Genomic DNA, 18,297 nt, shown 5'->3' with positions numbered 1-18,297 from the left:
TCTGTCAGGATCTTAGAAAATAGGATATAGCCTCTCTCCATTAGAATCAGGATGATTCATTATCAGCTCTCCATTAATCCCACATTATTATTTAACCCATAAATTAGCTGGTTTCAATTTTTTTTAATAGTATTGAATAGAGATTTCTTGAAATATTTATACTCTACTGGGAAAAACTGTTTCTAAATTTAAGTTATAGTCCATTAAAAGCTCAAATTGTATTCTTACTTTGATAAACCAAGGAAACACTTCAAATACCTTGCTCCAGTTTTGTCCATCTTATTTAAAAAACAAATTCGAGGTATCTTGTGTTTATCAGCTTGCCTCCATACTGTCAGAGTTTGTGCCTAAAACAAAGAGCACACATTGGACAAAAATAACTACATTATTACGCACAGAATAAAGAGATCTAAGAATCTATTATAACATGGAATTAGGCCCTAGTCTAGCACTGCACTTATACTTCTAGAGTCGCTCTTTCGCTATTAGGTTAACACAGCTAAGAATGTAACGAAGCATGATGAAAAGTATGCGTCAAATTGAGAAAAATACTTTGTGTGAATTAGAAAGAAAATGAACATAAGAGTAACTGAGAGTCATAGAAAGAAGACTCACCCAAGAATCAGAAGAGCTACTTTTTGTTTAGCTTCACCTTACCTAGTACATGTCACATGACACTGAACTTGTTTTCTAATCTGTGAAATATGGATATTGGCCTTAATTAATTCAGACAGTTGGGATGTAAAAAGAAGTATACTATAAAAATGCTATTGTGATAAAAAGCATGTATTTTTATTGTAACTGAATGTTCAAGTAAACTGAAAAGGATTTAAGGGGGAAAAAAAGAGGTGAATATGTGTGTTTACAAATTACAGTTTTCATATGCTTCTCTATCTGAATTCTTTTAATTCTACTTTTTGTACACATTAGATATAAATAGTTTGAGTCTTTTATAATATGTGCCTAGTGGAGTCCAATAGCCTGGAAGCAGAGCATAAAAAGCCTAATGTGCTGTCAGTTAAAATAGAAGCCAGTTTGTAATTTAAGTTTTATTAGGTAAAATTTGCAAATAAATGTACAATAAAATATACAACTCTTAAGTTTTCAGCTCAATGATAAATATATACACTTGGATAACTACTACCTCAATCGAGATATAGAACATAAGAAATTTTCCTTATGTCCCATCCCCAGTAAGCAATCTATTCCAATTTCTGTCACTATATAGTCATTCTGCCTATTCTTGAACCTCATATAAATAGCATGGCTTCTTTTGCTTAATATAATGTCTGTGACATTCCCTCACGTTGTTGGATATACTGGTTCACTCATTGTTATTGCTAAATTCCTTTATATAAATGTATTAGTTTGTTTTTCTATCCACTTATGGATATACACAGTTGCTTCAAGTTTGGGGCTATTTTGAATTTTGCTGCCATAAACATTCTGAGTAAGTCTTCAGTGGACGTTTCCATTGCCTTGGATAAAGATATAGTAGCAGTATTACTGGATTATAAAAAAAGTGTATAGTTAACTTTAAAAAGAACTGCTAAATTGTCTTCCAAAGTGCTTGTAATATCTTATAGTCTCACCAACAATGTATAGATTCCAATTGCTTCACATCTTCAATCAACATATGCCATCATTCTTAATTTTAGCCATTCTTGTGGATATGAAATGGTCTCTTTATAAATTTAATTTGTATTTCCCTTTCAACCAATGAGGACAGAGCATCTTTTCATGTACTTACTGGCCATTCATAAATCTTCTTTAGTGAAGTATCCATTCAAGTTCTTTGTCCATTTTTCAATTGGGTTGATAGTTTTTTTTTTTTTAACTGATATGCAGTTCTTCATATATTTTAGATACAAGTCCTTGGTCATACACATGTATCAAAAAAATTTCAGCACATATAACCAAGACAATGTTATCCTCTTACATAATCAACAGTTACTGCACCCTTGAAATTTAATATTCATGTAATATTTTATCTAACATCACAAATATTCTCGTAGCCAATGGCTTACCCTCTTTTTTCTTAGTTTTAATGAGAAAATGTAATTTCAATAAGGTTCAATGAATCAACTTGTTTTATGCTTCTGTGTCCTCTAAAAAATTGTTATACCTACCTCCAAGGTTATGAAGATAAGCTAAATAGATTTAGCTTAACACTATGATCCACTCCAAACTAATATTTGTTTATGGTGAGGTTTTCATGGGGAAGGGGGAAATTATAAATTTACTCCAAAACATATTAAAAAATAAAACAAAAACTCCCATCATCCCACTTGCTAGCTAAAAGCCTATTTAGCAAAAAAGAGCCTCCTATATCACAAATTTAGCTTCCTATTCCAGCATATTTCAATCTTGTAAGTAATGTAATCTATCTGAATGATTAAGTGTCAAATTTATGTAAAGAAGTTAAAATGACAGAAAGGATGCAACCATTAGGAAATGAGGTGACTTAGAAAGAAACAGAAATAACAGTATAATCAAAGTTAAACCTCAGTGTCAGGCTTTATATCAAGCAAATATTACTGTCAAGGGTCCTCAGGTAGGGCTTCCAATAACTGCATTATATTACCCCCAACTTTTCATTTTGAAAATTTTCAAATCTGTAAAAGAGGTGAATGGAACAATAAATGTCCATGTACTCTTCACCTAGATTCACAAAATATTAACATTGTTCTTCAAACATTTGCATACACACATTATATGTGCATGGTGGCTGTGAAAATGTGCTACCTGGATCTGAAGAGCATAATTAACTGATGGCCCCAACTACTGCCCTTCTAGAACTACCACAATGTTCTCTCAAGGCTTGGCTTCTTATGGATTGTTCCCAGCTAATGTGAGCACTGCAGAAGTACTAATTAGGTGTATTCCTGCAAGACAAGGAACTCCTACAGCAAGTGACTTTGGCTCAGGCATCAGCTTAGCCAAACTCTTTTTGGAACTATGCTGTAGTTTGAGACTCTTCTTACTCAATCCTCCTTTCTTCCCAGTGTCAAACCTGTCCTGTGGTCTGAATGCTCTCTCCCACTTCTCTCTTTTCTTCCTTATTCTTCACAGGCATTTTCTCCAATAAATCTCCTATATGTCACATCCCATCTTAGCATCTGTCCCTCAAAAGTACCCAAATTAATACTGTACGGGAGAATGTGAAAGCATGAGAGCACTGAACCGTGAGACTTCAAAATACTTTGGCATATATTTCCTAAGATTAAGGACATTCTTTAACATAACCAGTTATAATGATCGTATACTGAAAAATTTCAGCAGACACAATACAGATGTCCTTTTTAACTTTTTCATTTTAGATCCAGAATGTAGTTAAAAATGAAATATTACATTTAATTTTTTTGTCTCTTTAGAATACTTTAATATAGAACAAGCTTCCCAATTTTTTCCCCCCACAATCATTCATTTTCCTTACATCAAAAAAATTTTTTTTTCAATTTCTGAAAAGTCCTGGTCATGTATTTTGTAAAATGTCTTTCCATTTAGATTTGATTAGATTTGGGCCAAATATTTTTGCCAGGAATAAAACATAGATCATGTGTCCTTCTTAGTGCATTGTATCAGGAGGTCCACAATGTCAATTTGTCCCATTTGGGGGGATGTTAATTTTGATCGCTTCATAAAAATACTAATTTTAGTAATTTTAAGATTAGAAGAACTTATAATCTTGAGATTATAAGACAAATGTGGTACCAACTAAAGAGTAGCAATAATTTATTATAAATCCACTTTCGAGATTTATCCAAGAAGCTGTATACTAGCTGTTGGCAGACAATTCTTCATGGGTCTCTCACATTTCTGCATGTTTTGTTTGGAGAGGCACTAACTGCTTTTGTTCTGGACTGTCTTTTCAAGGACGTTTGTATAGTGAACAGCTCAGAAAGAAACAGTGTCTCCCCTCAGGGCAAAAGGTAGGTTTGCTGACAACCCTGGAAGATAATGTCACTCACCAGAGCAAAGAGCAAGCATGTTAACTGCCTGCTGTAAACTATTTGCATTTTCTAAGCACCAATACCACTGCGTGTACAGCGGTCACCTGACACCCTTTGGGTCACCCCGTGGAATTTAGGGCTTGAGGAACCAGCAAAAAAAAATGCTGATACTTCAGTTATTCTTATTTCTGTGACTAATAAAGTCTTTTGTGTCTGACACAGGAGTCTTGTATCTTCTGCCAAAATCCATAAAACTATAGCAGGCTAACTTATTAACTTGAAAATAAGGTACAATCTTCTCTGGCCCTTCACGTTTCAACACTAACTTTCATACTTTGTACAGAAAAGCAAGCATATTTTCCTTTTACTATGAAATATCTAGATCACATATAGACCACATCTCAATATTAAATTTCAACTTTTTAAAATTATAATTTGATTTATATGAGCTTACCAACTAAAAGGTTATAGTAAACTAAATCCGACACATCCTACTTTTTTTAAAAAATCATGATGTTCTATCTTTATTTTACTTTGGTAATATTTGTTTACCTCTACACCAGCAGAAGCATCAAATACAGCCACTGCACCATCCAAGACTCTTAGGCAGCGCTCAACCTCCAAAGTAAAGTCCACATGACCTAAGAAAAAAAATGAGAAATACAACACTTAAAACGTTAAAAAAAACAAAAACAAACAAACCTGAAAAACAGCCATATAACATAGCAATCTTACTTTTGGGGACATAGCCAAAAAAATTGAAAGGAAGGTCTCAAAGAGATCTTTACACATATCGTGCACTAGTCACGACAGCTAAGAGGCAGAAGTAACCCAAATGCCCACTAATGGATGAATGGTATATATACAAAATGTATTATATGTGTACAATGGAAAACTATGCAGCATTAAAATGGAAGGAAATGCTGTCATATGCTACAGCATGGATGAAATTTGAAGGACTTTACACTAAGTGACATAAGCCAGTTACAAAACAACAAATACTGTATGACATTACTTATACAAGGTATCTAAAGTCATCAATCCCATAAATACAGAATGTAGAATGGTGGTTACCAGGAGTGGGAGGAGGGAATAAAGAGGAATAATTGTTTAATGGGTATGGAGTTTCAATTCTGTGAAATGAAAAAGTTCTGAAGATCTATTTCACAACAACGTCAATATACTTACTACTGCTGAAATGTACACTTAAAAATGGTCAAGATGGTAAGTTTTATGATACATGTTTTTTACAATTAAAAAAAACCATGTACACAAACAAAAACCTCAAAAACGATGCAGCATCTCTACATTGCTACAAAAGCACCGTACCTGGTGTATCAATTAGGTTGACTCTATATCCCTTCCAATCAAATGTAACAGCAGCTGATTGAATAGTAATGCCTCTTTCTCGCTCTTGAGCCATGAAATCTGTCACTGTGTCTCCGTCATCAACATCTAACCAGTAAAAAAGATGATATAGTTAGGTTTAACTATGAGTGTATTTTCTTGGTATCTGATATCTACCTGACAATTTAAATTGCTTTAAGAAAAATTGTTCATAAAATATTTGGTTTAATATTTAGAGCCCTTAATCTTTCTCTAAATAAATCCTTGTTACAGATTAGTAAGATTAGTAATTTTTCTATAAAAAGTTTTTCTCTTACAACTAAGATTAAAATCTATTTAAGTATTTTAATATTACTGAACCATATCCTTCTCTTGTTTTGTTCCTAATTTAACTTTCATTACCCCTTCCTTATCTGCTGTTCCCCATGCCTAATCTCTTGACAGAAGGCAGAGTAGTGCAATGAAAGAGCAGACAGACCTACATTCAAATTCCAATTTTACTAATTACTACTCTATGATCTTGAGCAAGTTACTTAACATAGCTTGTAAAAAAATAAGGCTAATAAAGCCAACTTTGCTGGTTGGTTGTAAGAATGAAACAAGACTATACATATAATGCAACTAGCTCAGTAAATTTTAAGTAAATGGTAGCGACATGGAACAAGGTAGAGAAAAAATTCCTCCCAAGTTATCCCTTATACACCCTTCTCATTACTAAAGTTTCAAAAAAAGGAGGGGAGGGGGTTATTTGTCAAGTACGAAAAAGTTTTGATAGAACTTCTACAGCATAAAAGCATGGATAAAGTTCAAAGTCATGAAAAGCAAGGACCTATAACCAAGATTACTCTACCTAATAAGGTTATCATTTAAAATCGAAGAGATACAGCATTTCCTAGACAAGAAAAGGCTAAAAAGTAGTGCATCATCACTAAACCAATATAACAACGGGACTTCTATAAGAAAAGAAAAAAGTCAAGAAAAAATCAAAAATCTGAATAAAAGGAGTGATGTGACAAAAGCAGCATGGTGACATAAAAGAACCTCCAGGTCTCTCCTCTTGAAGTTACAAGTTGGACAGCTATATTCAACAAAGGATTCCCTGCTCAACACACAAATATGTCGAAGACACCCACCCACTGAGACCTCTGAAGGCTGGCTTATTGAAGTGAACAGTGGAGATGGGATGGGGGCAAGGACAGAGGCTGAAAATGCAAATGTAGGGTGGCACTCACTGCAGCCCCCGTGGACGTGAAAGTAGTCAAGGGCTGTGGTGCAACCTCCATTAGGTAGACCAGCCTGTAGGGACAAAGGTGACCACTGGGCCTAGGTGGCTGGTACACACGGAGGCTAAGCCCAGGGGCAGGGAACCGGTGCAAAAAGTGGCAGCATTCCACAAACTGCCATCACAGCACCAAGGGATCCACAGATGCAGGAATCCACCTCCCCCGTCCTCCTGTGGCCCACCCGGCAGTAAAATCCTCACTGGACATATGGTGAAAAGCCAAACAACTTTCTAGCCTAAGTGGTCTGGGCTCATTTTGGCTGAACCCACTGAAAGAACAGGGTCACAGATGGGCAAGAACCCATCTCTCCTAGCCTACCTCTCCCCTTCCCATTACAGCGGTGAGGCTGGCAGCCTCGGGGTGTGGGAAATGGTATGGAGAACACATGACAGGAGACTCATAGCACACATCAGAGAAATGCAAATTAAAACCACAATGAGCTATCACCTCACATTTGTCAGAATGGCTATTATCAAAATTTAACAAACAAGTGTTGGCAAGGATGTGGAGAAAAGGGAACCCTCATGCTTTGTTGGTGGGATTGCAAATTGATGCAGCCTCTATGTAAAACAGTTTGAGGGTTCCTAAAAAATTAAAAATAGAACTACCTTATAATCCACCGATTCCACTCCCAGGTATTTATTGGAAGAAATCCAAAACATTAATGTGAAGACATGTATGCGGTCCTATGTTTCCAAGGTATGGAAACAACCTAAGTGTCCATGGATAGATGAATGGATAAACAAGAGGTGGTACATATATATATCAAAAATTACTCAGCCATAAACAAAAGAATGAAATGTTGCCAATTGTGAAATGGATAGACCTAAAAGGTTTATGCTAAGTGAAGTAAGTCAGACAGAGAAAGACAAATACCATATGATTTCATTTATATGTGGAATCTAAAAAACAATGTAAGTGAACAAACAAAACAGAAAGAAACTCATAGATTCAGAGAACAAACTGATGGTTGCCAGATGGGAGTGGGGTTGGGAGGATGGGTGAAAAAGGTGAAGGGACTAAGAACCACAAATTACCAGTTAAATAGTCACAAGGCTGTAAAGTACAGCATAGAGAATATAATCAATAATATTGTAATAACTGTGTACAGTGTCAGATGGGTACTAGGCCTAACAGGATGATCACTTCCTAAGTTATAGAAATGTCTAATCGCTCTATTGTACACCTGAAACTAATACAATATTGTATGTCAAACTAACTGAAAAATTTTTTTACAGAAATGAAAAAAGCTGATCTTTACCATTCAAAATTCAAGAACAAAATTTACCATGGGTTTATAGTATCACTGCTTACGTCAGTATTAAACTTCTAAAATGCTAGTTTCCTCACCTCATATTTGTGTATATAATATACATACACATGTGCACCAACATAAGAGGAAAAGGCAAGAAAAATATACCTGTAAGCAACTCCAAATATCTATGTTAAAGAATATTAGTGTTGCCAGTTATTCGCTACTAACCAAGAAAACAAACATCAACTAACCAAAAGTTTTAAATGAGGCAGTAAGTTTTTAAAACATAGAACAAGATTTTTAACAATAAAAACCTTATTTCCTATTCTCTCTTTATGATTGCTCACATAACTAACAAGATCAATGTTGGAACAAGTTCTACCAGTCTAGATGGTTTCTAGGCCTCTGGCCTAAATCAGGAAAGAACTTGACAAGATATTTTGTATATACATATAATAGAATTATTATTCAGCCTTAAAAGGAGAAAACTGGCAAATGCTACAACATGGATGAACCTTGCAGACGTTATATTAAGTCTTAAATAAGCCAGTCACAGAAAGACAACTCTATATGATTCCACTTATGTGAGGGACTGAGAGTAGTCCTATTCACAGAAAGAGAAAACAGAATGGTGGTTTCCAGGGGCTGGGAGGGGATCGCAAAATGGGAAATAGTTTAATGGGTACAGAGTTTGCATTTTGTAAGATGTTCTACAGACTGGTTGCAAACTGTGTGAATATACTTAACACTACTGAACCATACACTTAGAAATAGTTACGATAGTAAATTTTATGTTATGTGCTTTTTACCGAAATTTAAAAAAAAGATAACTTGAAAGTTGCTTGGGCCCACATTATTCTGTATGTACCCTCACTTCAGGGACACAAACTGGGGATGTGAGGGGAAGAATTCCTACTGGATTTGTGACATAGCAGAAGTCTAACAATGTTCCATGTTTGCTGTCTGTTATAACCCTATTTATATAGCAGTAATTCTATGAAAAAGTCATGTACTTTACATTTAGGAACCTTTCATCATGAAGATTATAATCCTGGGAGCAAAAGAACATCCAGGATTAGTACCTTCTTTTGAAATGCATTCTATTGAGAACCAATTCCAAGGGTCCAGAGTAATGGTTCTCAACACAGAGTATTTCAAAATCACTGTGAAGCTCTGGGAAAAGATATTCATTTCCACTTCTGGTATTATGGACCTAATGACCTCCACCTTAAATGTCAAAATCAATTGTGTTACTAGAGATAGAGAAAGGCATTTCATAATGATAAAAAGGTTGATTCATCAAAAAAACATAACAATAATAAATGTGTTTGAGTGAAACACAGAGTTTCAAAATACATGATGTCATCCAAGTGTCACACCACAGACTTGCAGAATCTTAATTTCCAGAGTAGAGCAAGGGCATGGTTATTTAAAAACAAAACAACAACAAAAAAGCTACATGGAGTTGTAAATGCCTGCTCAAGCACCCCAGTTTTACACATTCAAATTAGAAGATAAATTCAAAACTTAGTAAATATTACTATTACTGTGTGTTAAAGATTAACAAATCCTTTCTTCCTCTGCATGAGAATTTGACTTCTGGTTAACTTTCTGGGTACCCCCTCCCCAGAAACCAGAAAACAGAAATATGTGAACTATGTAGCTAAGCTACATATTTTATGGAAAAAATAATTTGACTGGTAAGCAACATTTGAACTGGGAAGAATTATAAACAAACTATAAATATCTGATGGAGACACACAGCTTTAGGCTTCTCTGAGTGGGGTGTTGCATGCCTCTTGTGGGAAAACTGAAGATAGATCATGGAGCTGTATAAGAGATAGTCATTTCTAGGGAGCATGAGTCTGCTAAGCCAGGGTGGCTCCTCCTGTGAATCCTGCTACCTTGCTACTAAGCTATCACTTTTGGCTAGTCAAAGAAAATAGTTCTAGAGAGCTATGTGGGCTGCTATATAATAACTCCTATAGAAAGAAACACCTATTGCTGGCCTGCTGGTAGGCTATGGTTCCTGTCTTACAGCCTGAGTAGACCAGTGCCAATTGTGGCCCAAGACAGTCTTGTGAGTCTGAATGTTTAGTTAAACCTAGCAAGACCCTTTGATGGGTGTTGCCACTACCTTATCTTTATGTTGTGGTTCAGACATCAGTTCCTCTATGCCATACTCAAGATCTCTAGGTTGACTTAATCAAAACATTTCCAATGATGGTTTTGCTATCAGGGGTGTGAGGAGAAGAGGAATCCATTCTAACCTCCCAGTGATCTTGTGTATCCAGAATAATACAATATTCTTTCTGTGGTAGTAGTTTTGCCTGCATCAATATGAGCCATAATTCCAATATTACGGATTCTGTTTAAAAGGAGCAAAAAAGACACGTATTATAATGTGCACATTACTAGAATTATAAAATCCAAACATTTACGCTGTGTAAACTTTGAAGCTGGTTAGTATGTCAGTAATTTATATAATGGTGTAAAAGCAGAAAAATGGAAAATATGTCATTACCACTCTACTCTGACAATATAGCTAAGTAACCAAAGACCTAACTATAATCTCGTAAATATCTTATATTTGTTTCTATGAAAAGTGCTGTTACTAAATTTTTTAGCACTCAATTGAGAAAACAGCTTTTAAAGTACATGCCAACATCTATTTACAATTAGCTAGGGCAAAAAGTTACAGAACTTAGAGCATTCACTAATCATGCTGAATTAGGCCCGTGAGAGAGAACTGTAACTGTTCATGGCGGCCTATGAAAAAGACAGTATCAACGACAGTACTTACTTAGCTATTGGAGGACTGATGATAGAATGAAGGGATTTGATATCATTTCCTATTAAACCTAATGGAGAGAGGGTTAAAATGAAACTGTTTAAGAAATTTTCCTTTAATTTAAAAATGAAAATTAAAATAATTTTAAGCAAATATTGTAATCCCAATTAAAGTAAAATCCAAGCTAAATAAAACTCATTTACCTAAAATTTATTTTCCTGCAATCCCTTAAGAAGGGCTATGGTGATAATAAAACAAGGTAAAGTTTTTAAACATCACTTTCTAGATCACATTCTTAGCAAACTATAGATTTACCCCAATCTCTGCCATCTTCTACAATTCTATAATAGAATTGTACATCAGAATTAGTATTCTTAATTAATAATCTTAAGGCACTAGATCTTGAACCAGAGAAAAATAAGAAATGCACAGTCCTGTAAATCTGCATTGTTAAGGCTTGAAGAGCTAAGAGTGATCCTCATATAAGCTGATAATAAATTTTTGTACAATCTGGAACCTACCTTCCTTCAGCAGTTCCAAGGACACAATACCTTTAAAGACCAGCTAGGATGTATCACTGAACAGAAGCTATAATAATCTAATACTTCTAAAAGGTCAAGTAGTATTTCTGGAATAAAAAATGTCCATAATGACTTACTCTATGTTTACCATCTATTTCATTAATATTAAAGCAATAATTCAGTTACATTTATAAATATACTTTCCTGCTATTTAAATCAGTTCTCCCAAATTTCTATAATAAACTAAGAAGAGTTTCAATATACTTTGAAAAAAATCTCATGGAAGTTTGAAGATGAAAGATAATCTGTACTACTAGAGATAAATTTGCACAAGCAAAATACAGAAACTGAGATACACACCATTAAATATAGAAATTTAGATACACACCAACAATATAGGCCATTAAATTCACATACCCTTAACAAGTCACACAATCAGTATTTTTACTTCATTTTTCTCACATGACAAAGATGGTAATGAGAACAAAAGAACAAAACTAGTTTTGAGTCTCCCATATGTTTGTTTACTTCAAACATAGGAAGGATATTCAGAATTGGGAGTAGTCAGTTCTCAGCCTTTCAGCATTTAAAAGTCATCTAACCTAAACCATCCCAGATAAATATTTAATCAAACTATTCTTAAGAACCTTCAAAATAAATTATTCTGGTAAACCTCTACTGACAGAAAATATTTTTGTATAAAAACCAGAAATGGACTAGAAAATTGTTATTTTACAGCAAGAACACCCAACAAATAGACTCACCTGCTAAACTTTTGAGGCAACTACTAAAGCTGACTCAACCCTCTCCTTTGCTCGGCTCATTAGGATGGCCAACAGAGGAGGAGCATAAGCCTACTGGTATTTCCTCTCAATATCTATCAGAATACTCCCAACCCCTAATAATCTCAAGGAAATAGCCAAGAAGTAAAAAGGAGCCACTATTTTCAAAAGAGGTGAAGACTTCTAATAAGGGAGATGCTTATGAATGAGACAGAGATGGGGCAAAGATAAAGAAAAAAGAAGGAGGAGAGGAAAGAGACAGGGAGAGGAGGAGGGGAAGACGTAGAGGGAAGAAAGCAAGCTAGCAGCTAAGTAAAAAGAGAATAATCTAACAGTATTACCTGGTAGGGAACTGTAATTTCTTCCAAGAAGCACATGTGGCTTTAATCTTTTTAAACTTGCTCTTAATTTAGAGCAATATATGTTCTAGTGAAGAGAAAAAGAAACTTGACATTAATTTTATCTTAGCATGACTTATTATAATACTTTTAACATCATAACGATACTTTGTCAGGACAACATACTTTGAATCTACTTAAAGTGGTCCCAATTTTTAACTCCAATTCTTTTAAAAAGTGGCAACCCAAATTACACTACAGGAAAGGAAGATTAAAATTAGTACTAGTTTGCTATTTTGAGCTGACCTTAGACACTGGTTCTCCTAGACCTGCAGTATTAGCATCACAGAGAACCTGTCAGAAAGACAAACTCTTGTGACCCACTCAAGAGAATGAGAAACTCTGCAGATGAGGCCGAACCATCTGTTTTTACAAGCCCTCCAGGTGATTCTGATAGCTAACGTTTGAGAAAGATCCTGAAGTTGCCAGAGTCATAAAGGTGAAAAAGGTCTCTCACCCTGGATACTCCTTGGTTCTTTTCTACAGCTGCTAAGAACTGGTGGGGATCATGAACTCTAAAACCATGAGCTGTTTTCACGATTTATAATAGCAGCTACACTCCAGAATCACCTGGAAAGCTTTCTAAAAACATTTGGGGTGGGAGAAGATATTGGCATTTTAAAAGTTCCCCAGGTATTTTCTCCTAATGTTCCCACACAGAAGTTGAATATTCTCCATACCAATATATTCCTAAATCACTAGATACACATTTAATGGCTGACAATATATTTGGAATTGTTACAGTTATAATTTTAAGCTGCCACAATCTACCTTTTTTAACATCACGAAATACATGCCTGTGCTTTCTATATTTTGGTAATAAAACACTATTATACTATAAAAACATTTCAAAATCAGAACTTCAAGGCTCTTAAAATTTCCACTGCAGAATGACCAAGGTAAGACAGGGTATATAATCTGAAAATATCAGCAATGAAAACACTGAGGAAAAATAGTGTAACTCCTTGGGCCACTAATGACCTCAAAATGGAATAGAGAAATAGAGTTCTTCAAAATGCTGCACAGGTGATTTTAAAGTAGCAAAATGAATTTATAAACTAATGATAAGGCATGCTTCTTCTTGGTTACTGGTTCTTCCATACTCCCTGTTAAGAATCTACTGAAGATAAAGATAAACTAGTATATGATATGTACTATGTCTTTTGGGAAATAAAGTAACTGAAATTATTGAAGTACATTTAATTTTACAAGAAAACTTACATTAATGTGCAAGCTGGACATTTTTTTATGATTCACTGAAAATATCCTCAAGCTGGACATCTTGGCCTTCTAAACTGTTATTCTCTGAAAAAGAAATAAACAAAATTTTAAAACTAAGACATATATAAGCATATGTAATATATATCATAAAATGTATTGTTTTTAAAAAGTAGGAACAATATTTTTAGCTATCAAAAACAATGTATCAGGGGGCAGAAAAAAATGGTATAGACAATAGCAGGAGGCTCTGTTTATCCCTCTGGTAAGCAAATCAAAGTTGTGACAGAAACAAGGGGCAAACAGTAAGGAAAAACTGCCTGGGATCTAGATGAACAAGCCATACAAATAGGGAGAAATCTAAGAAATCACCCTGCAATGGCAGATGGTAGGATGGGGCCAGAACACGAGGCTGCCTGGTCCTCAGTGGCTAAGGAGGACAGAGGGTGTAGCCATGTCTGCAAGCGGACTTTCCTGGTGACAGACTTGTTCACTCTGAGCACCAGTGCCAGTTTGGCTACAAAGGGACTTACAGGAGGACACTGAGAGGACTCACTCTATACAGAAGTGTGGGTGGTATCCATTGTTCCCTGCTGAGCCCTCCTTTTTCCAGTGCTCCCCCCAAAACAGAACCACCATAGGGCATTAAACTGGATAACAGACGTCACTCTGCCCAGAGAATTCCCTGAAACTCCGCCTCCCCCAACTCACGACTCTATCCAAGCCACACCCAGCTGCATCCTCAGGGAGTCAGGAGCTCCTTACTGAGTGGCACCTAGGCTCACATTGGAGTCAGCTGGCCTCAGTTTCTGGTGGGGCCTTTATCTCTAACTTCAACAAAGAGATAAAAAACATAAAAATGGAAATGGAGCTTATAAAAGGGAACTAGTAAGAGATCAAGAACACATTATCTGAGATGAGAAGTATATGAAATGGAATAAACAAAGTGAATAAAGAAGAGGATCAAATGACCTACATAGAGGATAGGAAAGCCAAAGACACTCACGCAGAATGGCAAGACTATAATAATAATTTAAAGAGCCTATAAGATACTGTTAAAGATAAAAATATTCATGGCATAGGGGTACCTGAAGGAAAACAAGATGTTGAACAGCTATTTGAAGAAATAATAATGGAAAACTTCCCCAACCTGGTGAAAGAAATAGACATAAAACCCCAGGAAGCTCAGAGAATCCCAAAAAACAGGAACCCAAAGAGGCCCACAGCAAGGCACATCATAATTAAAATACAAAGAGAGAATCTTAAAAGCAGCAAGAGAAAAGCAGCTGGTTCCCTACAAGGGAGCACCCGTAAGACTGGCAGCTACTTTCTCAAAAGAAACTATGCAGGACAGAAGAGCTTGGCACAAAATATTTGACACGATGAAAACCCAGGATCTACAACCAAGAATACTTTATCCAGCAAAGCTATCATTTAGAATTGAAGGACAGACAAAAATAAGCTAAAGGAATTTATCAGCACCAAGCCAGTATTACATGGAATTCTCTAAGAAAAGAAAAACATGTATTAAAAACAGGAATAAAGAATAGTAATAACTACATTCCTATCGACAAGTACTTCAAATGGAAAAGAATTAAGTGCTCCAACCAAAAGATAGAGTGGCTGAATGGATAAGAAAACAAGGCCCCTACATATGCTGCCTACAAGAGACTCACTTCGGATTAAAAGACACACAAACTAAAAGAAAGGGGATGGAAAAAGACATTGCCTCAATGGACCGAGAGGGTATTGCACTGAATGAAATAGGTCGGATAGAGAAAGACAAATATCGCATGATTTCATGCACATATGGAATCTAAAGAATAAAATCAACAACAACAAAAGCTGAAATAAACTCATAGATACAGAGAATATTTAGAGGAATACTAGATGGGAGGGGAGTTAGGGGGACAAAAAAGGCAAAGGGATTAAGAAGCACACATGGATAGTTGCAGAATAGACATGGAAATGTAAAGTATAGCATGAGGAAAATGGTTAATAATGTAATAATTATGAAAGAGGGAAGAGAGGTACTAGCTTTAGTGGTGTGAGCACTTTGCAAGTTATGTGGATATCTGATCACTATGCTGTACAACTGAAACTGGTATATGATTGTACGCCAACAATAAGTGGGAAAAAAACGCATTGTACATTGTAAATACAAGCGACTAATTATCTTTCATATTTCAATAAAGATGGAAAAAAGAAAAAAATTAAAACAAAAACAATGCATCATTCAGAAAATGAAAATTCTGACTTAACGTGAGAAATATGATTGTCAAGCTTAAATTGTGCCTTATTTTTTCAACATGCTTTAATTCAATAAAAATGTGACTGTAGTAAAACATGTACTGAAATTACAAAAATAAGTCATACCAACCAAAATTTTTATGTAAATGTATAGAATTAAGTATAGAAAGGTAAGCATCTATATGTTGGTAATTTCTCATTGGCAATGTTAACTTTTTGGTTTATCTGTAAATTGATTTTTCTAGCATAAATATATTAAAATAAAATCAGATTAAAAAATATACATAAGCAAGGCCTATGATTATAGAAACTATAATCATAGTTTTAGTTTTAAAACATTTATTAAATATTCACAATGTTTCAAGTACACTATCAAAGCTATGAGAAATCCATGGAAGCATCTGACTAAACAGGAGTTGGGGGGGAGACAAGTAAACAGGTAAGGTTAAACCATTGTGCATCACGTTATGCAACAAGCCAGTCAAAACTCATTATTCTTGTAAATCTGCTTGTTTCTATACCTCAAGAAACATTCACTACCTATTTTCAGGAAGTCATTAAATTCTTTTGATTTTACTTCCTAAATATATCTTGGATCCATTCCCTCTTCATTTCTAATGCCAAAGTTTAGGATGTTTGCAAAATCATGCATGTTAGATCTATTCTAATAGAGCACTGGATTTTAATATAACAATACAAAAAGCTCACTACTGTGGTTTGATTCCACATCATAACTAATCTTTAATAAACTACCACTTGTTAAAGCCTGGTATAACATCTAAGATGAGCCACAATTTTCTGGAAAGATTAAAATAATCCTTCCTTTCCTACCTATAGTTTATTTATATATATATATATATATATATATATATATATGGCTGAATTTTTTTCATACACTTCCATCAGAAAAAAAAAATACAGTAACATATAAAATACAGAAGCAGATATGAGATGCCAGCTGTTTTCGATTAAGCCAGACATTAAAAGGAATTACAAAATTGTAAAGCAATGGAAAACTCTCTTCAAACTACATTACTTTTGCTTTGGAAAATACAGACATTTTCATAAAACTATATTACTTGTATGAACATTGAATGGATTTACTATTTTTAAATGAATTACTAAAATATTTTAAAGTTTTGTTTTAATTTCTATTATTTGAATATCAATAACCTACATAAACAAAACTCTGGAGCTGAGTCATTTTTGAGAGTATGATAAAAAAATTTTTGAAAACATATTCCAATGCCATGTTTCCCAAAAAGAATGCCTGTGATTATTTTAGGTTACAGACAAAAAAATAAAAATAAAAATAAAAATAAAAATAAACTGTTTACTAAATATTGGGAAAAAATAGCAGACAAAACCTGTGATTTTGTTGAAAGAGTTAAGATTAAGTTAAACTTATTTACATAAAAGTGTGAATTGATTTATAGAAAAATATTAAGTAAATAACAGCACAGGTGACATTCAGATACAACCAGTCTTAAAAGGTAGTACTCAAATCATTAAAGTGGGAAATACTGCTTTAATCCATTCTTTATACATATCCTTCCAATAAACCTCATTTTGACACTTCTCTATTTAAAACTCTAAAGATTTTTAACATGACAAATCTGTCTCACTCTGTACTGGAGATCTCAAAATGCCCCAGAGACACCGTGCTGATACCTCACACCTTTGTGTGCAACGTTGCCACTGCCTGAAAGCAGTCCCAGAATCCCCCAAATCCCAGTACTTGGTAAATTTCTATTCAATCTTCAAGGCCCAGCTTGAAAGTCTTTCCTAATTATCTAGAAAGTTTTAATATTATCTTCTGTTTTTATAACACTTGGAACTTATATTTACACTTGACAAATATATTTACAAATTATAGTCACTACCGGGAGTTTCCTCAAAGGAGAGATCTTCTACCAGCTGTGCCCAGCACGATGCCTCAAACATTTTTTTAACCTATATTTATGGCCCTCTACTGATTTTCTTCTTCCTTGTGGGTTAATGAACTTAAACGAAAATTTTTTCCTACTGGTGCTATTAAGCGAATTATTCTATAAGCCTTACAGAATAAGCCTTATAGTATAAAGAACAGAACTCTTAAGGCCTCGAAGAATGCATACATAACTGCTTACCAAAAGTCGTTTAACACATGACAATATAAAAAGGGCTGCTGCATCCTTGAAGGTCAGCAGTGTCCAAGGGGGTCAAGGGTCTCAGGCACACGAAAGTCGCACAGAAGTCGCAGGCGTGGTTCGGTACCCACCTGGCACTCATTCGCATACTGGAAGCCAGCTTTTTCACTAGGCTGTTGAAAACGAGAGGTGCGCGCCACGCAAATGTATGCAGAGGCTGCACATTGCAGCGTTCTCCTACCTCAGCAAACGCCCTGGCACCTCCATAACCCGACTTTTTTTCTTTTTTTTTTTCAGCTTGGCAGCCTCTGAACACCGCGCGGCTCCACTTCCTGCGGTGCACCACTCAAAGGCCTCCTGCCAGCAACTT

The 18,297-nt window shown here is 35.0% G+C and overlaps 1 protein-coding gene across 5 annotated transcripts in view; it reads right to left on the bottom strand.

Moving 5' to 3' along the window:
- Window positions 1–18,269, bottom strand: part of GFM2 (GTP dependent ribosome recycling factor mitochondrial 2) — a 43,824-nt gene extending 25,555 nt beyond the window's left edge. Inside the window, exons 1-8 of one of the 5 annotated variants that reach the window (XM_036226089.1) lie at window positions 18,169–18,269; window positions 13,552–13,635; window positions 12,274–12,358; window positions 10,642–10,699; window positions 10,109–10,206; window positions 5,283–5,408; window positions 4,506–4,594; window positions 259–347 (exon numbers count right to left, since the gene is read on the bottom strand). In XM_036226089.1, coding sequence (XP_036081982.1) covers window positions 259–347; window positions 4,506–4,594; window positions 5,283–5,408; window positions 10,109–10,206; window positions 10,642–10,699; window positions 12,274–12,358; window positions 13,552–13,611 — 605 coding nt within the window. In that variant the 5' untranslated portion in view covers window positions 13,612–13,635; window positions 18,169–18,269. The other 4 variants (XM_036226088.1, XM_036226087.1, XM_036226091.1 and 1 more) reach the window with 4 other exon arrangements.
- Window positions 18,270–18,297: the final 28 nt, after the last annotated feature.

Source organism: Rousettus aegyptiacus, unplaced genomic scaffold, assembly GCF_014176215.1.
Source record: "Rousettus aegyptiacus isolate mRouAeg1 unplaced genomic scaffold, mRouAeg1.p scaffold_m13_p_8, whole genome shotgun sequence".
Classification (NCBI taxonomy): domain Eukaryota; kingdom Metazoa; phylum Chordata; class Mammalia; order Chiroptera; family Pteropodidae; genus Rousettus; species Rousettus aegyptiacus.
Note: the sequence above shows the minus strand (reverse complement) of the source record. Positions and strands in the feature narration are given on the sequence as shown.